Raw genomic sequence first — 25,958 nt, forward strand, 5'->3', positions numbered from 1 at the left:
AGTTAGTTGTTTGCACTTGCATCGTGAACATCCAATTCGGGTTCATGAGCACCGTGACCATCCAATTCAGGTTCATGGCCTCATAACTACTATATTAAAGGGTAACAAACTTCTTTTTTCTCAGAATTTTGAGATTCGTCCTGTTATTTTCTTGTGTGCACTTCACTCGCATTTTTGGTTTACTGTTCTTTGCTAGACTTTATTTTGTTATGGGTGTTTCAAATCCGGGTACGTGTAGCCTATTCGATCCTCTGAGCAGCTGTCTTTTTTGTCTTCCTCCTTTTATTCGTGGTGGGGTTCAGTTCATGTGGAGGCACCGCTTTGACCAACATTTACATATAGAAATTGCCTTCTGCTTTACCCACGCCATCCTCCCCTTCTTCTTCCTCCCTCACGAGCGCCGCCCCACCTTCTGGCGCCGTATTACCGCTCGCCGCCGCGGCCGCAGCCGCAGCCCTCGGTGGCCCGTACCCGCCCGAGGCCGTCTCAATTTCCCCCAAATTAGTGTATTCGGGAGAAGCGAGAGATGGCCGCAAGGTCGTGCGCCTGCGCTCCGAGGGCTCCGCCTGGCTGGACGTTGGCAGCCGTGGCCACGGGCCGATGCATCGGGCGGACGTACCAAGAGGAGCTACACGGGGGCATCAGAGGGTGGAGCCGATGTCGCCGAGAGGAGGTAGTCAAGCGTCGCCGACGCCCCCACATTATACGGCCGGGTCTTGGGAGCCTGCGCCGCTAGGAGCGGCGGCGTGGCCGCCGGCCACCATCTGCGTCGTGCTGGGAGCCACCTTCACCGGTTCGTCGAGTAAGTGTGCGTCCCCCTTAGGCTGAAGCGGCAGAAGTCGCGCCGCCGTGAGAAGCAAGCCAAGGCCGCTTCGCTCTGGCCAAGGATCAACAGGGTCGACAGATAGGTCTGCTTCTACTTGATCTTTTGTTTTTTCTGTTCTCCTCATCCTCTTTGTATTTCAATTCGTTTGTCAAATCGTGCTGTTACCGCATCTATATTTCGATCTGTAGTACTACGATAAGCTCTCACCATCCCTGTATATTTTGCTATGTATCTGGGTATCCGTACTGACAGCTCAATCTCAATCTTTATCCCGATGATAAATATTTTCGTGTATGTAGGTTAAATGCAAAGGCACGCACTCAGTCTTCCTTACTGAAAGATGTGCTGCATCGAGGCCATCAGTGGAGAATCCACGAACCAATCTATATGAACTGGATTTTATCATTGTTGAATGCGAGGTATGTCCCTCAACACACAACCCTACTGCCCACTATTTTATCTACTCCTACATGGAAACAAATCTGAAACTAAGCCCAATTTAATAATTAATTTTTCTGTACAAATACAAATTATGGCAACCAATATATTCTCTCATTTTCTTTCCAAGCTCATTGCAGTTCAGATTCGTACATGACAGCCTGTATTATGTGTGCACATTACGTAATTTAATAATTATTTTTCTGTACGAATAAAAATTATGGCAACCAATAGATTCTCTCATTTTCTTTCCAAGCTCATTGCAGTTCAGCTTCGTACATGACAGACTGTATTATATATGCACATTATGCCGTTCGAGTACAAGTGCCTAATTCTTCTCCCAAACAAACACAATCAAACTAGCTCATATTTGTTCCACTCTTTTAACGTCATCGGAAAAATGAATCTTCCAACATTGTTATAAAATGCCAAAGTACTTAGTTTCATATAATTATTAACCTCAGTAGTTTTCTGATGTAGATACTTCCCAGACAGATACATGTCCCTTAGGAAGCGTGAGAACAACAGAACATTGCCAGTATGTACATGTCATGGCATCTTCCTTGAAGAATTTTACTACTTCAATGCTGGCAAGCAATATGCGACATGATCTGTAAGTATATCTTAGTAGGCAGATTTTTAATATTTGTGATAGCATGACCTTCTTATATATTTTTCGCAATCGTGAGATTTTAGAGAGCCTTTTTGTAGAAGGAAAAAACTAAAATTTAAGCAAATCGTATGTGTTTAGAGGCCAGAAAAGAGTGCTTCTCTTGACTACCATTTTCAGTTCTCTTTAATTTCTATTTGTTCAGAGATATCTGATGTACTTGGTCATATGTAGTGATAATATATCTATATTGGAACGTAAGGAAGTGTTGTATTCCTAGCATGGGTTGTTAGCCTCCTTGACAGACCAGGCTAATCCTGGGATTAATTTTCAGGGCAATTTACATGTGCCACGAACTTTGGTGCAATCCTTGTGCCTTCCAAGTTCTAAGTATAGCTATTTACTTACAGTGCGCATTTGTCTTTTGTTGAGGCTGGTGAGACAATTGTTCTTCATACTATTATGGATGGTTCCCATATGACAAAGATCTATGAGAAATCTCAATTTCCCAAATCATTGTTATATTAGTTTTCAGATCAATACTGTAAGTCTGTAACCAGAAATCTCAGTTACCTAGATGGATGAATTTATATTGTTTTAGGTGAATATAGCGATGCCACTGTGTTTTACTAGGTATTTTGTAGGCACTATTGTTTGGCCCTGGAGCTATGCCGAGCAGTGCAAACCACTCCTCATGAGTTTATGTTTTGCTTTTCGTAGTGCTGCTAAGGCTAAAATATACCGTCTGATTTATATTGTTCCCCTACGTACCTTAGGTTTTTTTTCTGAAAGAGGTTCTTTTCTGAAATTCAATTCTGGTGAGTAGATGGAAAGATTTATCTGGACAGATGAGTAAATCAAATACAGTCCCAAGCTGTAAACTTCCAGCTTGCTATTTTGACTACTTCTGTGACCGCCTCTTGGCTTACCGTATGTTTTAACATTTATAGCTTATATGGTTCTCCCATGTCCTTTCATTCACGTGAATGGACTATTGATATATAGTTGTTGCATTTGATTGCCCAGTTTCCTTCATTATTTAAAGTGTGAACTGTGTCAGTCAAATGCAACAAAAGAACACAGGTTTATAGTGTGTATTCCAACGATAGTGTTGAATGATCCATTGACAAGGTGGCCTTTTACACTACAGCGTCGGTAATACCCAGTCTGTGTTACAGATTCTGTAGTACTCGGTTTTTTTGTTCGACGAGTTCTTATTTTCCTAGGTCTAATATGTTTACTGGTTCGTTTCACCGAAGGAGACAGCTAGAAATCCAGTTTTGTCAGTAGGCTGGCGTACAAGGAGGATGTGCTATCCTATGACTACTAGTGGAATGCCCTTGCTTTGCCACGGCTTCCTCGTTTATCTCTAGTGCCACACACATGTTACACGTGCAAACAATGCACATAAATATTTAAGTAGATAAAAAATCATATAGTATTTAAAAATATTTAAAATTTACTTCACATAATTTAATCCAATGTGTATAAAATGCAAGTACATACATATTATCCCTCATTTTAAGAGACATTCTCCCTCAACGCGCCTAAGGTATTCTCGCACAACATTATGAATGCCTGACGGTGTCACACCTCTAAGAGATTACAAACAACACACCACCCATGTTTTCCTCTCTCCCGTAAACTCCCTGAACTAAAAATCAGGGCGCAAGCTTTAACAACCATCCCCGTACCACAAAAAGAAGGAGAAAATCTAGCGCAGGGGCATTGCACGTGCTTACGACCCATCGATCAATTTTTGTTTTTTACCAAAGGATGGATTCACCGATTAATCTCAACAAACCATATCTAACGGGGGAAGTGCTGAGCGTCTCCCGGGGGATCAAATCCCCCGATCCCCGGGGTCACTAGCCGTCCGATCGGGGCAACCCAGTGCACGCCTTCGTCCGATCAACAACACGCATCCAAGACATTTTCTCCCACCTCCATCACGTGGGTGGACCCGCCATTCACATGCCCGGAACGAAAGAAATCCGGTCGTCGTCTCCACGAGCACATCGACCTCCCTGATGCTGCAAGCCTGCAACTATTGTGTCGCTAGCGTTAACTGGTTTAGGGTTTAGGGTTTAGCGTTAGGGGATCCACCCTTTGAAGTGCCTCTCTCCCCACTAACCCCGCCGCCACACACAACACACCGTGCGCAATACGCTCACGGGTGAGCGCGTGAGCGCACACACCCGGTCCCATCCTAGCGAAGCTTTCCCAAGCGCTCCCCATTGCTCTCCTATTGATCCCTCACCCCGTCGCCGGGTTCCTCAGAATGGAGGCTCTCACAAAACAACAACGCCATGAGCTCCTTGTTTCCATGTCCCAGCGGCCCTCGAATCCTACAGACTGGCCACCACCCGTAGCTCCATGCAGCAGGCTTGAGCCACGCGTCTCGTAGCGCTGCTCACCCCTCGGTCGAACCCCATGAATGATGCATCTCGCACCCTCGCCCCACCATAGCGTCACGCCTCCGCCAGGTTCCTGGCGTGACCTGCTTCACTCTTACCATGCTGCCCTTGGATCCATCCCCGCCGCTCAATGGCTCGATCCTATGTTACCGTGATCTCTTTTATACGGCGATGGGAGTAAGGTAGCGTGCTTTGCGTTGATTTATTTTTTCTTTCTCTCTCTGGTTTGTTCGTTTCGTGTGATATGCGCTTTCTTTTTTTCCTTCTCCCCATGCTCACTTCCAGATGATAGGAGTTCTTTGCCAGCACGGTCAGACAACGAAACTTTGCTCGGTCACCACCTAGCTTTGACCCTGTTTTTTAACGTACTAAACGAACTTTTTGACGTACAAAGTTTTTAATCTAGTATTTTTACCAGCTGACACCACCGATTATAACTATATTTTTTACCAATATACGATGAGCATCACTATATTTTGGTAAAGGTACTCGGGAGTCATGAGAAACAATTCATAGTCGACCGAGAGGGAATCTAGTTTATTCAGTCTAAGAGCCTAAGTGCCTAACATTACCAAAATGTTGCATTAGACCACTAATTGCCTAACTCACAGTAACAAATCAATGAGAACCAAATGAGGGAAAGAAACTTCTGCAAACATTAAGTGCCATCATTCATAGATAGGTAAATTGATAGCGTACAGAAGAAACCCTGTAGGCTTTCACACGTGATGGATCTTCTTTTTTCCGCAGCAGTTATGCTTCAGCCTAGTAATTTGCTATGATGCTCGTTATGGGAGAAAATGTATGAGCGGTGGCCTGCTTGGCCTTGTCGACGCGGATCATCGATGAACGGTTCTGCGCCAGCACTGTGCCCACGAGCGTGGACGTGGCGCTAGTCTCAGCCATCGCTACGCGGTCGCCGTAGCTCCGGTGCGCCAGACCATCAGCACGTACGTGGCCTTCTCCTGGCACACAGCCTTGTCGGACCATTTGAGCACGCTCTGGTGGACGGGCACCGCGCGCGTCCGGGACGCGACTCCTCGCGCGCCGGCCCTCGGGACAGGCGGCCACGATGTTGCTAAGTGTCGCGAGGGCCCAGTTCAGCCCGGACGTGTCCCCGGTGACGGCGCCAGTCCCGTGGCCAGCAGATGCGGAGCGTTCACCGACGCGATGGAGAGGCTCAAGATCGAGCGCAAGGCGTCGTGCCGCACCTACTCGGGACAGGAGGTTGCAGCGTGAGTGCCACCGGGTTGGAAGGTCCTGTTGTGGCATCGGAATGGATGATCATTTGAGCATTGAGATTTGATTAGTTCAACAAATGTGCTAGGTGCGGAGAGGAGGCCATAGAGATAGGGATTAGAGTAATCACGTACCTTAACTTTCTGACCGAAGCAAAAGGGCCGATCCACAATATGAGGAGAAAATTCCGTGGTTGTTTGCGTGCGTGAAACGGGAGGCGGAAAGGGTGCGCGGTGGTATATTTTGGTATATTGACGTGGGGGTATTATTGTCCATCCTGAAAATGTGACACCAGGCATTCACCAATTTGCTCTTAATAGTAGAGATAAACAAAAGCCTGTCTTTTCTCATGGACAATTTTATGTGGCGTCTCAAGGGTGGCTTCTGAGGAATGGATTAAAGACTACTCCACTAGAGAAGAATGGTAGCCCCTGTACACATACTATAAGTATTGTGTACCGTTAAGTGCTGACCAGCCTTCAAGATGATTTGCTACCCATGCTCTTTCTCCTTTCTGTTGGACCTGTATCATGTTTCTATAAACTGTAGTATAACTGGTCGCATGTATGATAAGTAGTGATGTCTGACCTTTTACCGTGTTTAAGCTATGTTTCCTCTTACACTTTCATATTAGCTTCTAAGAATCAATTTCCCTATTTTTTGAAGTAAATGTACATCGATGTCAGTAGCTTCCCCTATGTATGTAATCCAATGTGTATAGTATACTAGAACTGCAACCCTTTTTTATTGCCTACTGTGTTAAATCTTCCAAAACTGAATTGCTGCAACCGCACATGTCAACACCGAATATAGAAAAAACAACTAATTTACTCACAAGTTAAATAGAACTAAGTATCATGTGCTTCTCTATTTCGTCTGCCACTTCTATACTTTCGTACATCTGTAGTTCTTTGTTAGTTCAAATTTTAGAGTAAGCTTCAGTTAAATAAAATGGGTTTCAGCAGAACACGAGAAGTTAATTCTGAAGTTTTCTCCTTGCAGCGAACACCAAGAGCTCACCTACACCAACATGTAAGCCAACCTGAAAATAGAAGGACATAAGTATTCAAACTGATGAAGTAGACAGTCTTGCATCGAGATATCTATTGTGTCAGCACCTGCCATCGAAAAAACCATTTAAAATGTTATCCCTCTACCTACTGATTTAGCAAGTCTAAACACTCTCAATACGCCGCAATATCAATCCCTTAAGTATCCATGTAATGCCACACATTTTTATATCCACTTACCTATTGCTGTAGAAATCCAGCACACTACCAATTAACCCTGACATCAAGTAGCTAAGTATCCATGTATAATATTATTATACTTGATTTGGTACTGATGTGCTTAAGTTTCCTGTTTCATTGATGTTTTGAACCATCAATAACCGAGATGGGATTTCCGGTTGGTTTAGGGTCACGTGAATTATGCCTCAATATGTAGAGTATTCAAATAAATCATGACTTGAAGGTATGCCGCCTTTTCCTTTTTTGTTTTTGTTTTCATTCACTGGCTTCTAAACCTGCTCATTCTGGTCTTGCTTCAGTTGCTTTACATCCATTTGTCCTTTCACCCTTTTTCTTGAGCATACAAAGTTAGGTATCTACTGCGGTTTTCGCTACCTTTCATTGAGTACATGTTACACTTCGTTGGTTTTCAAGTATGTGTATTGTCATTAAAATAGGAACACCGTGTCTTCTACATATATTTTTTCATCAAACAGTTATACATTTGTCATTACAAATTTATCAAGAAAGGTATTATTGCACTCATCCTGGAGACCAAGATACAAAATGTCAAGCAGCAAGCTTATCATTTGTGTAAGCTAGCACTTACGGAAAAGGTATCTGTGGTATGTCTTTTGCATAGGCCAACACACAGTACAATATGAAAAGCTCATTCGTTTTGCTATTTCTTGAGAAATCATTTGTATTCCTTAAAGAATCATAGAGAAAAGTGATTATGCAGATTGGTTGTAACTGATTCTGATCAGCCATTTTCTCCTATGCTATAGGCTAAATGTCCACCTGGAAAAGGAATTATAGAGACTGAAACAGGAGCCCTTAAAAAGGGGGAAAAGAGGTCTGCGGCATGGCTCTGCAAAGAGACATACATGGATACTCAGGAAAGCATGTAAATAAAGAGTTGACACACAAATAATATTTTTAATTATGCCATATATTGAGGAATACAGGCACATGTTTCCAGTACTGAAACTCACTGTTGATTTTATGATATATCGAATTTGTTGTTAGCGAAGATGGTTACTTTGGTACATGATCTCATAACACCTTAAGGCATTTATAAATGTATTATAGTATCTATTTGTAACAAAAAACTATTTCTTGCGGTTTACTATTATTACTGAGTGACTCTTTGCATTATTTATAAAACTACACAAAACTATTTCTTGCGGTATCATTTTATTTTTGTTTCAACAAATATGGAAATAAAACTTTATCTGCCGCACGAGCTCCCATATATACAAGGAATAAATTATTTACATCATTATATATCAATAAACCTTTTACACATTACATATATAGATGAACCAGGTCCTCACAGTAGCTCACCACATAGTGTGATCCGAGACCCCAGCAAAGTCAAGTCTTGGAATCTTTGGTTCCCACTTGACTGCTGGTCGGAGCATGGCCCAACTTTTTGTTCATTTCCAAATCGATTGCCCAAGCGCCTCCCCCGTGTCATAATGGATTCTACTTTTTAATACAAGAAAAATATTTCTTTGCCGCTTCTGAATTTCTCTCAAGTCGAGGTCCTCCCCCGTCTCATAATGGATTCTACTTTATAATACAAGAAACATATTTCTTTGCTGCTTCTGAATATTTTGAATATGGATTAATTCAGAGAAGGAATCCATATTGTATGGTATGATATCCCTAAGTTTTTTATTCTCTGTTTTAATTTTTATTGCTGGTGCTGTTGCACTATTCAATATAATTTTTTACCCTTTCTTCTCATATCTTGTGCTAAATATGAGAGAGGAATCCAGGATTAAAATTAGTGTGGCTGTAGTAGTATATATGATATTTATATATATCAATTAAGCTACTTAGTTTTTGTCTCATTTTCCCGTTTTATAGGACAGATGGGAAAGAGCTTGCATGCATGTCTCCTAATAAGAAAGAGGGCAGCATATTAATTGATTTGAGCATACTCGGCAGTATAATCATTGATTTGATCACCGACAGCCCAAGAAGTAGAGGGAAACATGAAGATATTTCTTCTAAGCAGAACACATGCTTGCATAAAATTCACCGGTGTGACAAATTGAGAAAAATCAGGAAATATAAATAAGTTCGGGAAATATGATATCGTAACCTCCTTTCAGTACTACTACAAGATGAAGATATCCCCCCGTTATATATCACACTTTTAGTGACTGTTGTAATTTAGTGTGAAAGCATCATTTATTTTTCAACTACTAGCTACCTCAACGGCGCGGCGGCCTTGCTAGTTTCTTTAATGTGCTTTTAATTTATGTTCATGAGCACAATTAGTAGTTGCACTAGTACAAGTACAACTTCGGGTAGTTACTTGCAGTTTTTAAATGTATTTCAGTGCTTGTGCTTGTCGGAGTACTTTCGCAGTACGTGTGCATTTAATTTAGAGCTTGTGGTCTTGTTAAATTAGTGCTTATTAATTTGAACAACATGAATAATTAATCCAGTTAATTAATGTTTCACCTAGGAGTCTGAAACCATGATTTAATCTACTGTATTAACTTAACAACATAACATTTTCAAGCACACAAACAACATCCAGTTACACATAAACAACCTATACTCATGACCTAGAACAACATAGCTTGTTCTATAACAACATAACATAGTCAAACACACTAACAACATAGCTTGTTCTAACAGCACATACACAATACCACACAACTGAGTGAACAACTTGGCCAAGAATTTGAAGGTATTCTCATAAGGTTTGACATGACATTTAAGCCTTTTAGGTAACTGATGTAGCCTTCCCAATAGATCTTTGTGCCCATGAGAAATATTATACCCATATTCTCCTCCATGGTTCATTACATCAATGATGCATGCCTGGAGGCTTAGGAAATTCCTATTCGATATAAAAGAATTGTAATCATCAAATTCTTCCTGGACATCTTTAATCAGATCTTCTAGTGTTTTACGACTTCTTGAATCTGTTAGACTGTAAGGACATGAAAACCCCAAGATCAAGCACATTCAAACCTTGGATATTTGGTTGTTGTTGAATTAGTTTGACAACTAGTCCAATATTGGTTGCAGCTTCTCCAAATGCTTGGTCATAGGAAAGATGTGAATCTTTGCATTGTATTGCTAGATCAGAATTGTGTGTTCAACATCTTCTGCATGCCAAACGACTTCGATAGCTGGCAAACCGTTGATCATGATAAACTCTCTTATAACCTCCCTATTCACCTTTATTGACTTTGTCTTCAATGTTCCTCTTGACCTATTGTCACTTTTTTTTGCAGCTGGAATTTTTCTTGACAAACGGTCAAATGCCCATCTTCCCTGAAAATGTAACCTTGTCAGCACTGTCAAATCAACGCAGTTATAAACATAACTTCACCAATGCAGTTTTTATTTCATTAATTCCTGTAGGATAATCTCATTGATGTATTGCTATTATCCACTCCAACTTTAAAAAAGAGAGTAGACAAGTGAATCCATGAACCCCAGTCCAATTTTAGTCATAAGAAACACATTTCCATTGCATTTATCTTACTTTCTATTTGCAACAATTTTTTAGTCTAGAAATACAAAAATATTTAGTTCACTTATTAACACATAAAACCCCAAAAAAAATATCTCTATTGCTTTCACTTAGTTTACTTTATTTTTTATTTTACTTTACGTGTGTTACCCCTTTTATTTACTATTACTAATACGAAATTTTATGCTTGACACCATAAGGTGGAGTTGGGGACACAAGGCATTACTTTACTTTGCAGACTTGCTATAAGTAGAGGAACGGAGGCGACTCTTTCCTAATTCCCCGAGAGTTCGATATAAACCCTCGAGTCACCCTTGTCAGGAAAATTCTTTGCTGACCACAACACTCTGCACTTTGAGTCCCAACGTCATCAGGCGCCTATAGGTGCACAAACACCCCAAATATACATGGGCCTCCAACCGATCCACGGGCTACCACAAACGAACTAGATCGGAAACTATTGGTGTCCGGAATGGGGGCGATGCCCTAACCTTTATTTACTGGAAAACGTTGTATATCCCCGCGGTATCGTATTGTGGCATCATCCGCCTCGCTGTATATCCTCTACAGCATGTTACACGCATCCCAGTAGGTGGCGGGTCCCACCATGTTCCTATCTCCTTTTCTCCCTCCCAACACGTTTCTTCCCAAACGAATATTTTTCATCAACCAAAAACGCAGCAGCAAGAGGACTCTGCTGGTGCCGTGCTTCGCTACTATCCACTTCCCTGTCCGCCGGTGCCGTGCTTCACTTCTATCCACTTCCATGTACGTCGGCGTCGTGCTTCTTCTCCATCCGCTCCCCGTTTGTTCTTTGACACATTCCTTTCCGCCTCAATGCGACCATCACTGGCGCGGCTGCCAAGCAGATCCTTCCCTCTGTCGAGGGATGGTGCCTCGAGGTGGGCGCATCTGGTGATGCGAACCAGCACCCGTTGCTACTGGCACCGCACGTTGCAGGAGCGAGTAGAGAGCGGAACTGCTACCAACCGTGGCCACCATAGCTCCCAAGGATGGGCCGTGTATCTCCCAGCGGTGGGCGCAGCAGTTGCTCCCACGGGCCAACGACATTGCTGCGAGCAGAGGGCCACGTTGCTCCCTCGGGCCAATGGCGTAGCTTCCAGCTTGAGGCAGTGTTGCTGCAAACGGAGGTCCCCACTGCTCTCATGGGCTGACAGCATTACAGCCGGCGGAGGGCTGCATTGCTCCCAAGGGACGGCAACGTCAGCCGGCGGAGGGCCGCATTACTCCCATGGGCCAACAACGATGCTGCTGGCGGAGGGCTGCGTTGCTCCCAACGTTCGACGATGTTGTTGCTACCAACACGATGCTCCCAAGGGCTAGGCTGGTGCTGCAAACGGCTATCATCAGGCAACATCCATGGGATGCAGTGGTGCGGCAAGCGAGGTGCTTCCAAGGCGACGATGGAAGTGCTATGAGCCTTGCTTCCAAAGGAGCCTTGCCAGAGGACCTCTGCAGATGCGGTGGCATGTCCCTCGAAACGGGGTTGTGGCACGAGAGGAGGTTGGTGGTCGCCAGAGCCCGGAGCGAAAAATCTTGGCAGAGGTTGGGGGAGGGGGGGGGGGGTAGTTGGAAATTTAGTCGGTGGACGTTTGTTCTCCTCGTTTTGACCCGTTGGGAGGACACATGTCCTCCTCTCCACCTGGGGATCACAAGTTTTGATTCCGGGGACGCTCAATGCTCCCCTTATTTATTTATGATCATTTTATGTGAGAACCACCAAACCAGTGTGTTTGAATTCCTCTGTACAAATACATTTGATATTTTCCGATAAACTGTTAATATTCATAATTTTGCTGCGAAAATGATACCTCTCCCGCTAAAAAGGTGAGTACCGATTACTTGGAATTGTTAGATTGGTAAAATAGGGGAGTACAGGAAGCAAACTAGCCAGACACAAAGAAGAGCATGATGTACACAGCCAACTAGAGAACATGTCGAATAAGTACGAATATGTAATAAATAAAGCTACTCGTCTAAACTAGTTCAACGAAGGGAACTCGTTGATGTCATATAGGCTGGGTGGCGGCGTCGGAGCCAGCGGCGTCTCCATGCCTTGTGCCGCAACAGGTTGCTGCCTCCTTGATGCTCCGTTCCTGTATCCACCCGACATGCCGGGCTGCTGCTGCTGCTGTCGAGATGATCCATTGTTGTATCCACCTCGCTTTGCGCCTGCGCCGTTGGCCTGGACCTTGGCGGCGTGCTTCATCGCCTTGGCCTGTTTCTCCAGCTGATTTCGCCCGATTATGTAGTCCCGAGCAGAAGGGTAGGCGTTGCCGAATAGTTCCTGGGTGAGACTGAGGGCCGGTGTCCCCGTGTTCGCGTCCAAGTCGCTGAGGCGCTTGTCGCCGGGGTCGTTCCGGTCGAGGGACGCGAAGTGGTTGACGCTCGGCTTCAGTCCCGCCATGAGATGAGGACGGAGCTGAGGACCGCGAGCTGCAGAAAACGCTACTTGATCGGCCGACGAGATCGAGGAGCGGCGCTTTTTTGGTTTGCTGTGCGATCCGTGTGTTGCGATCCGTGTGTTGGATGATCGGAAGCTGCACACAGGGTATATAAAGGACGTGGGGTGCAATCCCAGGCGGACTCGATGGATCGGTCATACAACTCCGAGACGAACTAGTATTGGTCTTGCCTATGTCGGTTTTATGGTGGAGCCTCAATGCGAATTGGATACCTTGTTTGCTTAGGAGTCGGTTTCAGTTTCCATTGTACTCCGTCCGTTCCATAATCTTTTATTTATTAGTATTAGGGCATGTACAATGGTGATGACTCAGCTGTCTGTAAAAGGTAGTTATAGGTGATTTTGGTGATGTGGAGGAAAGAGAATGAGGAGAGAGAAGGAGGTTGTCTGTAAAGTTACAGACAGTCTGATCATGCACGCATATGTGTGTGCTTTTTTTTTTTTGGCGCAGGTTCTTCCATGAGTGCAACCGCCAAATGATATGCAGTGGGAGGAGCTGAGCAAGAAGCTCTTCCTCAAGACCATCTAGGTTTTGTTCTGGTTGTAGAGCCGGCGCACGGAGATGAAGGTTGCAAGCTCAAGTTCTGCTGCTCACGTGCCTTGGAATCCTGCGGACGGGCCTTGGGATGCTTCACTTCGACCACATGGAGCACCACCGTGTTAAAAAAAATCACATGGATAACCAAATGTTGCTTCTGTTGATGCACTAAACAGAACAAATTCAATGGCTACCCATCATTGATACGTTATGGTAAGTATGTATTTCTAGCTGGTCACATGGGCAGAGCAATACATGGATTACAGAGCCTGCAATGGTATTGCTCAGGTAGTCAATCACTGTTAGTGGGAATACAACGATGAAGTCCACCATCCTCCAAGTAAATAACCAAATGTTGCTTCTTCTGAAGCACTAAACAGATCAAATTCCCGTGAGAATTCCTATTTTTAATCTGGTATCAAATGCTAAGTTGCTAACTGATGGACATACACATGATATTTAATTATCTTTAAGATTGTAACATGGACTAGATTGCAGGTCGCTGAGAGCATTTGTGGGAGGTTTATCTGTTAAAAGCCTCCGATGGTGACCGACGAGGGGAAGATGGTCTGCGTGTAGGGGTTATGAGCACTGCAGAAGTAGGTGTTAAATATGGCAGTGTGTTTTCATTGTGTTTACTTAGATCAGATAATTGAACAATGCAAAATCCGGATTATCTCACTGAAAAGGTTACCATTTCTTTGGTAATAGAAGCTTGTTACCTTGTTAATAGCTTGCTGAATGTACTTTATTGCTTTAACAAATTTCCCTTTCCCTGCGTGTTGATTGTATTGTTAGTTCAGAGTTACATTATGTTGCTGCACCATTTTTTCATGAGGAATGTCTAAATATCGTCAGGTCCGATCAATTCCATCTTGGCACTCACGATGCTCAACTGTACTATCAAGGTCTGTGATGCTCACATTAGTCATGTTTTTGTGTTGTTGTGGAATTTAATGGGACACGGCAAAGCACAGGCATACAAAAGTATTTCCCTAAACTATGAAACAAACATATGTTTTAATGAAGACGTGTTTTAATGATCATTTCAAGCCAATAACTTTAAAATCTATTTATTTTGCTAAAAACATGTATTGAACAACTGGTAAATCGTAGACCGTAGCAACGCGCGTGTATTGTGCTAGTTCTAATTCTAATCGTAAAGTTAGATGTGTCTAGATATATTTTGTCAATAGATAGGTCGAAATTTGTGACAAAAAATATGGAACTTAGAGAGTAGTTAACTTGGTATGCCCCATGTAGCACATATAGTCTGCTTCTCTAGTTCAAGGAGCACAGAAAGACAACAAGTCAAGATTTAAAAAAACTTAGCATAATTTTGATTGATGGTAGACTGGTAGTGGTCTAGCAGGAATAAGAGTGTCAGTGGCGTAGTTACTACTTCAAAAAGTAAAAAAAAAGTGCCCTAAGTCAACTAGTACTAGATGTTTTAGTGCGTGAAGAATGAAATGCCAATGACAGTTTTACCTAGCTACCAACAACTTCTACTTTTCATGATGATAGTCTATATGATGGAAATCTATTCTAGTATCTAGAAGTTGATTATGTAGGATATTGGAGGCGTCGGTTTTGTAGTATTTGTACTTCTGGTGTTGTCCTGGTGGTTTTTGGACTGTTGTTTCAAGGAATCGATCATTGTAGCGGGATTTTTCCTTTTTGTTATTCTTTTTTTTAGCTGTGTGCATCTGTAATGCCGCTAGGGCAATGCGCTGTTGCAGAGGCTGAGTCTAATTGGTATCTCCGTGATATTAATATATGCTCCTTAAAAAAAAGATATTGTGGCCAAATTTAGTATTTTTGGAGGTTAATTGTAGTCTTTTTAAGCCGAAGTCTACAAGTGAAATTGACTAATTGTTAAGTATGCAAAATGATTGTTCAATGATAGAATTCGTTGCTACAGATTTGAGTGCTAAAATGCCACCTTCTTTAAATATTAAGGCCCATTTTCTTGTTTTTTTGCTTTCTTAAAAAATAAGTCGCCCCTCCCTAACTTCTCTCATAGGCCACACTCGGCTTATTACTTGGGGAGCTTTGACCGATAAGCCAGGTGGCTTATAGAAGAAGTTAGTGAGAGGGTGGCTTATTTGTTAAGCTTTCAAATGAATTAGGCCTACGTTTTGGACAATTTTAATGGTAAGTGCTACATATAGTTAAATTGTTGTTTGTGTAATATTGGTTCAGTTTGAATGCATAGAGTATCCTTTTGTTGGGTTTAGTTTTGCTCCAGATTTGGTTAGATTGTTGGGTTCAGTTTTGGTTCAGATTAGTGTTGGAGAATAAATGGAGTATCCTTTTGTTGTGTTCAGTTTTGCTTCAGATTTTGTCAGATTGTTAAACTGTGAAAACTGTTGCTTCTGTTTTTTCTTTAAATTCAGTGCAAACAGCTAAATATTGCTTCGGATTTTCCTTTTCCTAGCAACCGTTGGATGAGCAGTGGAGGGTGGATGGGAGGGCCCAGTACATCCCAAGCTCAGTCCAAGCTATGTATGGTCGGTAGTATTCGAACCGGCGAATTTCATTGTCGATAGTCAGTAGAAGAGCCTGAGACGGAAATGACTTGAGCACTAAAATCAGCACATAGTCAGAAAAAAATCGTCCCGGTCATCACACTGCGAATAGTCGGTTGTCGCACATGGACGGTCGACTAATCGATCGCAAGCCGCACGGCCGCACCTATATATATATATATATATGCTGGTCATTGCCACTAGAACTCTACAAGAAGGAAGATCGCATTTTTCTCTTGCAGGTTGCAGCAAAGCACGGTTTGTACCATTCCGGGCGGCGGCATGGGTGCTGTTCCGGCCGACGAGAAGCTCCACGTGGTGTGCCTGCCGTTTCCGGCGCAGGGGCACGTCACGCCGATGATGAAGCTGGCCAAGATCCTCCACTGCAAGGGCTTCTACGTCACCTTCGTCAACACCGAGTACAACCACCGCCGGCTCGTCCGCTCCCGCGGCCCCGCCGCCGTCGCGGGCCTCTCTGACTTCCGCTTCGCCACCATCCCCGACGGCCTCCCCCCGTCCGACGCCGACGCCACGCAGCACCCGGAGTCCCTCTGCTACTACACCATGACCACCTGCCTTCCGCACTTCAAGAAGCTGCTTCAGGACCTCAACGGCACAGCCGGGGTGCCGCCGGTGACCTGCGTCATGGGGGACAACATCATGAGCTTCTGCGTGGACGCGGCGGCGGCGGTGGGCGTGCCGTGCGCGCTCTTCTGGACCGCCAGCGCCTGCGGCTACATGGGCTGCCGCAACTTCCGATTCATCATGGACGAGGGCTTCTCTCCTCTCAAAGGTATGTACGTATTAGGCACTCCTACGTCCTCCTCGACCATGACATCGTCTCGTCACCATCAGGCATACTGATGTCGGTGTGTTTGAGCAGATGAAGAGCAGCTGACGAACGGGTACTTGGACACGGTGGTGACGGGGGCTCCCGGGATGAGCAAGCACATGCGCCTCCGAGACTTCCCCTCCTTCATCTGCACAACGGACCGCGACGGCATCCTGCTCAACTTCCTGATGCACGAGGTGGAGCAGTCAGACCGGGCGGCCGCCATCATCCTCAACACCCTGGACGAGCTCGAGCAGCCCACGCTCGACGCCATGCGCGACATCCTCCCACCGGTCTACACCATCGGCCCGCTCAACTTCCTCGCCGAGCAGCTCCTCCCCGACGGCGGCGGCCCGCTCGCCGCGACACGCTCCAGCCTCTGGAAAGAAGACCGCTCCTGCCTCGAGTGGCTCCACGGCAGAGAGCCCGGGTCCGTGGTGTACGTCAACTTCGGGAGCGTAACCACCATGTCTAGCCAGGAGCTGCTGGAGTTCGCGTGGGGGCTGGCCAACTGCGGCTACGACTTTCTATGGATCGTGAGGAACGACCTGCTGGCGAAGGGCGACGCCGCAGCTTCTGCCACGCTGCCTCCCGAGTTCCTGGAGACGACCAAGGGCAGGTGCCTCCTGACGACCTGGTGCGAGCAGGAGGCGGTGCTGCGGCACGAGGCCGTCGGCGTGTTCCTGACGCACTGCGGGTGGAACTCGACCATGGAGGGGCTGAGCGCCGGGGTGCCCATGTTGTGCTGGCCCTTCTTCGCCGACCAGCAGACCAACACCCGCTACGCGTGCGTCGAGTGGGGCGTCGGGATGGAGGTCGGCGACGACGTGCGCCGGGAGGTGGTGGAGGCGAGGATAAGGGAGGCGATGGGAGGTGAGGTGGGGAAGGAGATGAAGCGGAAGGCAACGGAATGGAAAGAGGTCGGTCTTCGTGCAACGACGCAACCTGGCGGCAGGTCGTTGGCCAACTTTGATAGCCTGCTCAAGGATGTGCTGACGGCCGCAAGTAAAAAATCTGCAGGCTAGACGGAAATGTGGCGTCCCGTGCATGTAGCCACCGTTTATTTGCATTTAAATTAGGAAATCCACTCTCTCTCCTATTATGTGCAGGTTGTTAAGCTTCATGCACTAGCCACTTGAACCAAAAGTCCGAACTAATGGAAAGGGCTAGGCAATCTACATATACACTTCACAACACCCCCACTCGCGTGTGACGGGAGAAGAGAAAGTCAACACGTGAAAGAAGAATAGCACACCGAAGTAGCGGTGGCTAAAGAGAGGGGGCAACAGCAATTTTTAGGCTTAATTGCGAAAACCATGTGAAAGCCGAGGGTTGCTCCGGTGCTCCCCCCTAAATAAAGTTGAAGAGTTATAGTTGGATTTTTTTTCCTATGTTGGGTCCGCCGAAATTCATATCCAGCCAATGATGGAAGAAGGCAGCTCCGTTAGTGAGCACATGCTCGCCATGACCGGGCATGCGAAGAAACTCAGTGACTTGGGAATAGTGATTCCTAACAGACTGGGGATTAATCGTGTCCTTCAATCACTGCCACCAAGTTACAAGAACTTTGTGATGAACTACAATATGCAGAACATGAACAAGGAGTTACCTGAACTCTTTGGCATGCTAAAAGCTGCTGAGATTGAGATCAAGAAAGAGCACCAAGTGTTAATGGTCAACAAGACCACTAGTTTCAAGAAACAGGGCAAGTCTAAGGGAAAATTCAAGAAGGGTGGCAAGAAAGCTGCCACGCCTCCTATGAAACCTAAGAACGGCCCTAAGCCTGATGCTGAGTGCTATTATTGCAAGGAGAAGGGACACTGGAAGCGTAATTGCTCCAAGTATCTGGCTGATCTGAAGAGCGGCCTTGTCAAGAAGAAGAAAGAAGGTATATCTGATATACATGTTATAGATGTTCATTTCACTGGTTCTCGTTCTAGTACCTGGGTATTTGATACTGGTTCGGTTGCTCATATTTGTAACTCGAAACAGGAACTAAAGAATAAACGACAACTGCTGAAAGATGAAGTGACGATGCGCGTTGGAAACGGATCCAAGGTCAATGTGATCGCAGTCGGCACACTTCCTCTACATCTACCTTCGGGATTAGTTTTAAGCCTAAATAATTGCTATTATGTACCTGCGTTGAGCATGAACATTATATCTGGATCTTGTTTAATGCAAGACGGTTATTCATTCAAGTCTGAGAATAATGGTTGTTCTATTTTTATGAATAATATCTTTTATGGTCGAGCACCACAAAAGAATGGCTTATTTCTATTAGATCTCGATAGTAGTGATACGCATATACATAACATTGATGCTAAACGAATTAAACTTAATGATAATTCTACTTATATGTGGCACTCGCTGCCTTGGTCATATTGGAGTGAAACGCATGAAGAAACTCCATACTGATGGATTACTTGAATCACTTGACTTTGAGTCACTTGATAGATGCGAAGCATGTCTAATGGGAAAAATGACAAAGACTCCATTTTCTGGTATGATGGAGCGAGCTACTGACTTATTGGAAATCATACATACCGATGTGTGTGGACCAATGAGCGTAGCATCGCGCGGTGGTTATCGTTATGTTCTAACCTTCACAGATGATCTGAGTAGATATGGGTATATCTATTTCATGAAACATAAATCCGAAACTTTCGAGAAGTTTAAGGAATTTCAAAGTGAAGTAGAAAATCAACGTAACAAGAAGATTAAATTTCTACGATCTGATCGTGGAGGTGAATATCTGAGTTATGAGTTTGGCATGCATTTAAAGAAATGCGGAATACTTTCACAATTGACACCGCCGGGAACACCTCAACGAAACGGTGTGTCCGAACGTCGTAATCGAACTCTCTTAGATATGGTTCGTAGTATGATGTCTCTTACTGATTTGCCGTTATCATTTTGGAGTTATGCATTAGAGACAGCCGCATTCACTTTAAATAGAGCACCATCAAAATCCGTAGAAACGACACCGTATGAATTATGGTTTAACAAGAAACCTAAGCTGTCGTTCTCGAAAGTTTGGGGTTGCGAAGCCTATGTAAAGAAGTTACAACCGGACAAGCTAGAACCCAAAGCGGAGAAATGCGTCTTCATAGGATACCCTAAGGAAACTATAGGGTACACTTTCTATCACAGATCCGAAGGCAAAATCTTTGTTGCTAAGAACGGAACCTTTCTTGAGAAAGAATTTCTCACTAAAGAAGTGACTGGAAGAAAAGTAGAACTCGATGAGATTGATGAATCTATACTCGTTGATCAGAGTAGCGCAAGATCGGAAGTTATACACTGCATCGCCTACACCGGCAACAGAGGAAGCTAATGATAATGATCATGAAACTTCGAACGAGGAAACTATCGAACCTCGCAGATCGACAAGGGAACGTGCCACTCCCGATTGGTATGATCCTTGTCTAAATGTCATGATTGTGGATAACAATGATGAGGACCTGCGACGTATGAAGAAGCGATGATGAGCCCAGATTCCAACAAATGGCAAGAAGCCATGAAATCCGAAATGGGATCCATGTATGATAACAAAGTATGGACTTTGGTAGACTTACCCGATAGCCGAAAGGCTGTCGAGAATAAATGGATCTTCAAGAGAAAAACAGATGCTGATGGTAATATTACTCGTCTATAAAGCTCGACTTGTCGCAAAGGGTTTCCGACAAATTCAAGGAGTTGACTACGATGAGACTTTCTCACCTGTAGCGAAGCTAAAATCTGTGAGGATTTTGTTAGCAATAGCTGCATTTTTCGATTATGAGATTTGGCAGATGGATGTCAAAACGGCGTTCCTTAATGGAGACATTGAGGAAGAGTTGTATATGGTACAACCCAAAGGTTTTGTCGATCCTAAAAATGCTGACAAAGTATGCAAACTTCAGCGTTCAATCTATGGACTGAAGCAAGCATCAAGAAGTTGGAACCGACGCTTTGATAAGGTGATCAAAGACTTCGGGTTTATACAAAGGTCATGGAGAGGCCTCGTATTTACAAGAAAGTGAGTGGGAGCTCGTAGCATTCCCGATATTATATGTAGATGACATATTATTGATCGGGAATGATATAGAACTATTAAGCAGTGTTAAAGGTTATTTGAATAATAGTTTTTCAATGAAAGACCTTGGTGAAGCATCATATATATTAGGCATCAAGATTTATAGAGATAGATCAAGACGCCTAATAGGGCTATCACAGAGTACATATCTGGACAAGATTCTAAAGAAGTTTAGAATGGACGAAAGTAAGAAAGGGTTCTTACCTAAGTTACCAGGCAAGGTATTGAGTAAGACTCAAGGACCGGCTACGGCAGAAGAAAGAGAAAGGATGAGTAATATCCCCTATGCCTCGGCAGTAGGATCTATCATGTATGCCATGCTATGTACTAGACCGGATATAGCACATGCTGTTAGTTTGACTAGCAGATATCAAAGTGATCCAGGAATGGAACACTGGACAGCGGTCAAGAATATCCTGAAGTACTTGAAAAGAACTAAGGATATGTTTCTTTGTTATGGAGGTGACCAAGAGCTCGTTGTAAACGGTTACACCGATGCAAGTTGGAACACTGATCCTGATGACTCTAAGTCACAATCTGGGTACGTGTTTATATTGAATGGTGCTGCAGTAAGCTGGGCAAGCTCAAGCAAAGTGCACGGTGGTGAAGTCTTCAACAGAATCGAGTACATAGCGGCTTCAGAGGCTTCATCAGAAGCGGTATGGATGAAGAGGTTCATTGTAGAGCTCGGTGTGGTTCCTAGTGCATTGGACCCATTAATCATTTACTGTGATAACATGGGTGCCATCGCCAATGCACAAGAGCCAAGGTCACACAAGAGGCTGAAGCATATCAAGCTGCGTTACCACTCGATTCGCGAGTACATCGAAGATGGAGAAGTAAAGATTTGCAAAGTACACACTGATCTGAATGTAGCAGATCCGTTGACTAAAGCTCTCCCTAGGGCAAAGCATGACCAACACCAGAGTGCCATGGGTGTTAGGTATATTACAATGTAATCTAGATTATTGACTCTAGTGCAAGTGGGAGACTGAAGGAGATATGCCCTAGAGGCAATAATAAAGTGGTTATTATTTATATCTTTATTTTTATTATAAATGTTTATATATCATGCTAGAATTGTATTCAACCAAACAATAGTACAGGTGTGATATGTAGACAAACAAGAAGTCCCTAGTATGCCTCTTAAACTAGCTTGTTGATTAATGGATGATTAGTTTCATAATCATGAACATTGGATGTTATTAATAACAAGGTTATATCATTGTGTGAATGATGTAATGGACACACCCAATTAAGCGTAGCATAAGATCTCGTCATTAAGTTATTTGCTATAAGCTTTCGATACATAGTTACCTAGTCCTTATGACCATGAGATCATGTAAATCACTTATACCGGAAAGGTACTTTGATTACACCAAACACCACTGCGTAAATGGGTGGCTATAAAGGTGGGATTAAGTATCCGGAAAGTATGATTTGAGGCATATGGATCAACAGTGGGATTTGTCCATCCCGATGACGGATAGATATACTCTGGGCCCTCTCGGTGGAATGTCGTCTAATGTCTTGCAGGCATATGTATGTGTTCATCAGAGACCACATACCACGGTCCGCGTACCGAGTACTTGTCAGGAGACGAGGTTGAACAAGGTATAGAGTGATACCGAAGATCAAACCTCGGACAAGTAAAATATCGCGAGACAAAGGGAATTGGTAATATATGTGAATGGTTCATTCGATCACTAAAGTCATCGTTGAATATGTGGGAGCCATTATGGATCTCCAGATCCCGCTATTGGTTATTGGTCGGAGTGAGTACTCAACCATGTCCGCATAGTTCTCGAACCGTAGGGTGACACACTTAAAGTTGGATGTTGAAATGGTAGTACTTGAATATGGAATGGAGTTCGAATATTTGTTCTGAGTCCCGGATGAGATCCCGGACATCACGAGGAGTTCCGGAATGGTCCGGAGAATAAGATTCATATATAGGATGTCATTTTATGTGAAATAAAATGTCGCGGAAGGTTCTATGGAAGGTTCTAGAAGGTTCTAGAAAAGTCCGGAAGAAACCACCAAGGAAGGTGGAGTCCACATGGGACTCCACCTCCATGGCCGGCCAGCCCTAGATGGGGAGGAGTCCCAAGTGGACTCCTCCATAGGGGGCCGGCCACCCCCCACATGGGAGGTGGAAATCCCACCTTTTGGTGGGAGTCCTAGTTGGGCTAGGTTTCCCCTCTTATGGAAGGTTTTTGGTTCGGGTCTTATTCGAAGACTTGGACACCAACACTTGGGGATCCACCTATATAATGAGGGGCCAAGGGAGGGGGCCGGCCAACCCCAAGACCACAAGCTGGCCGCCCCCCTTGAGTGGCCGGCCACCCCCTCCCAAACCCTAGCCGCCCCCTTCTCCTCCATATCTCCCGCGTAGCTTAGCGAAGCTCCGCCGGACTTCTTCACCGCCACCGACACCACGCCGTCGTGCTGTCGGATTCAAGAGGAGCTACTACTTCCGCTGCCCGCTGGAACGGGGAGGTGGACGTCGTCTTCATCAACAACCGAACGTGTGACCGAGTACGGAGGTGCTGCCCGTTCGTGGCGCCGGAACCGATCGTGATCAAGATCTTCTACGCGCTTTTGCAAGCGGCAAGTGATCGTCTACCGCAGCAACAAGAGCCTCATCTTGTAGGCTTTGGAATCTCTTCAAGGGTGAGACTCGATACCCCCTCGTTGCTACCGTCTTCTAGATTGCATCTTGGCTTGGATTGCGTGTTCGCCGTAGGAAAATTTTTGTTTTCTATGCAACGTTATCCTACAGAAACAACACCAGTTGTAAATATATTATGACAAGTTTTAAAAATTAAACTTTAGACATGATGAAACTCTATGAAACCTGATGAAGCACACAAATTTCCATCAAGTTTCACTAAGTTTCAGACCTCAAAATAAGCTTGGTTTCATAAAATTCTACCAAGTTTCATCAAGTACCAAACCTCAAAATTTTAAATTTATCAAAATACATTCAATATTACTAGATGTATATAATTCATTATAAACATGACAAAATTCGGAACCTGACTATCAAAACATAATGAAACCTCATAATCTATTTTGAAACCCAATGAAACTAATTCAAACATGATGATGCACATCGAAACAAACTATTTCAAAAAATATTTTCGCTAGGTTTTCATTAGGTTTCAGAAGTCAATTTTTGAATATTATCAAAATATATTTAATATCGGTATTGTTTTGTAGATCTCTTCAGTAGGAACCCAAATATTCGAATAATTTTCAAATTAAACTTTTGATCAAAAGGTTATAGGTTTTTCAAGTTCTGCAACTAGTACTAAAAAGTGTGGGAAGAGGGAGAATAAAACCTCCCACATATTCCGCAAAAGTTGACGAGAGAGAGAGGATAGACCACGTGCACGGGACATATATATGCCGTTCTCCGAAATATGGATCCAAGTATCCAACCAACAGGTTGCGGCCGGACTCGAGTTTCTCTCTAAATTCATGCATGATAGAATAAGCAACCTTGTTGTGTGTGGGGTTATCTTTGTTTGTGTTCTGCCCGTGCCAGAAATCACAAGTGATCGTGGGAAGATCATGTTGTGAAGTGTATATGTGGATTGCCTAGCCCTTTCCATCAGTTCAGACTTTTGGTTCAAGTGGCTAGTGCATGAAGCTTAACATGGTATCAGAGTCCCAGATCTCAAGTTCAAATCCTGGCTTTCACATGGTTTTCGCAATTAAGCCTAAAAATTGTTGTTGCCCCCCTCTTTAGCCACCGCTGTTTCGGTGTGCTCTTCTTCTTTCATGTGTTGACTTTCTCTTCTCTCGTCAGACGCGAGTGGTGGTGTTGTGAAATGTATATGTGGATTGCCTAGCCCTTTCCATCAGTTCAGACTTTTGGTTCAAGTGGCTAGTGCATGAATCTTAACAGATCAAATATTATATGGTGTGATTTTTTCTACATTCTAGTTGTTATGTTTCAGCGCTCCGTAAAGTTTGAAGTTCACCGATTGTACGGTGTGAGAGATACGAAAAAGAGAGACCAATTGAAAGAGAAAAGAAAACTAATACGAATCTTGACGCACCGTGAATGGCCCAGTCTGCAGTGAGCACATGCTCGAAAAGTCCTCTCTTGGATTGTGTCCTTTAATCATGTAAGACAAGATGAAACTTCAAGCCAACTATAATCATTCCCGCATCCCTCTTGGAGACATCTCCGACCAACCCTAGCCACTGCCACCTTCTAAAGAATATAATAGAAAAAATAATTAATTTTGTGTTTTTGATGTTAAAATAAGCGATATATTGTTTGGTTTTCTTCAAGTTCTCTAATGTGAATGCCATACTCTAATAACGTGCATGTGGTTAATGTAGCTATTTCAAAATGGAATGCATATCTTGCAAAAAAGGACAACTTTAATTAATGTAGCCTTTGGCATGTCACACGGTCTAAAACTGTCTACATAACGATCAAAGGACAGCAGTATTTTAGACAAACAGAGTATAAAGAGAAGATGTGAATATGCGATTTGAATTTGGTGAACCTGGGTGTGTGCGAATCCTTTTTTAATAATAAATATGTTTGAGAAAAGAAGAAATCATGTGTGTAGAGAATGTATGCATATTTGTGGATGTCAAGTTTAAAACTAAATTACAAAAGTATGTAGCTTAAAAAAATGACAAAATTTCCACGTAACAATATAAGGACTGGATTCCTACTATTCAAACAAATACAAAATTCTATTTTCTCTTTCTAATGTATGCCATGTATATATGGTCGTATTTTCTCTTGAAATGTTGCAGGAGTTAGTATCAAAATATTATCGGTTTTGATAATGCTCAGTCGACTAAGAAATAGCTTAGTTCTTAGTCAACTCATATACCACATGATTGCGCCGTGATCCGTGCTAGCTATAAGTTGCATATAGGTTGCAACTAAGTTTTTTCCAGTTACACGTGAGGTTGCAAGTGACATTTCACTACTTGCACATGGATGGCATCATCTTGTTGAGATTTAAATTAAATTTTAGTTGATTAAGAATTAATCACCCAAGTAATATGTATGTGAGCAAATTATTATATTTTTTATGAAACTTCAAAATAATATTTTTTGACTATTAAAAATTTGGATTCACTTGCACCAGAGTTCTACTGGCTATTTTCGTGCGAATATGCAACTTTTTTTGTGGTTAAGTGGTCAATAACCATCCGTTGGGCATTCAGGTTTGTTCGTTTGCCTTTACTCAAAGAA

The 25,958-nt window shown here is 43.6% G+C and overlaps 1 protein-coding gene and 1 long non-coding RNA gene across 2 annotated transcripts; both read left to right on the forward strand.

Annotated features, from left to right (window-relative positions):
* The first annotated feature begins 377 nt into the window (after nt 1-377).
* LOC127321407 (uncharacterized) lies at nt 378-7,888 on the forward strand. Its single transcript, XR_011748737.1, has 4 exons — nt 378-1,245; nt 1,745-1,877; nt 7,257-7,385; nt 7,548-7,888. It is a non-coding gene; the product is annotated as an uncharacterized lncRNA (long non-coding RNA).
* Nucleotides 7,889-16,034: 8,146 nt separating this feature from the next.
* Nucleotides 16,035-18,036, forward strand: LOC127321406 (7-deoxyloganetin glucosyltransferase). Its single transcript, XM_051350445.2, has 2 exons — nt 16,035-16,608; nt 16,699-18,036. The coding sequence occupies exons 1-2, from the start codon at nt 16,098-16,100 to the stop codon at nt 17,670-17,672; spliced, it is 1,485 nt and encodes a 494-aa protein (XP_051206405.1). The 5' UTR covers nt 16,035-16,097; the 3' UTR covers nt 17,673-18,036.
* Nucleotides 18,037-25,958: the final 7,922 nt, after the last annotated feature.

Source organism: Lolium perenne, chromosome 1 (assembly GCF_019359855.2).
Source record: "Lolium perenne isolate Kyuss_39 chromosome 1, Kyuss_2.0, whole genome shotgun sequence".
NCBI classification, from domain to species: Eukaryota; Viridiplantae; Streptophyta; class Magnoliopsida; order Poales; family Poaceae; genus Lolium; species Lolium perenne.

Coding starts and splice junctions, on each gene's coding strand:
- LOC127321406 (XM_051350445.2), top strand. CDS start 16,098: ATGGGTGCTGTTCCGGCCGACGAGAAGCTCCACGTGGTGTGCCTGCCG. Junction 16,609..16,698: donor GGGCTTCTCTCCTCTCAAAG/GTATGTACGTAT, acceptor GTGTTTGAGCAG/ATGAAGAGCAGCTGACGAAC.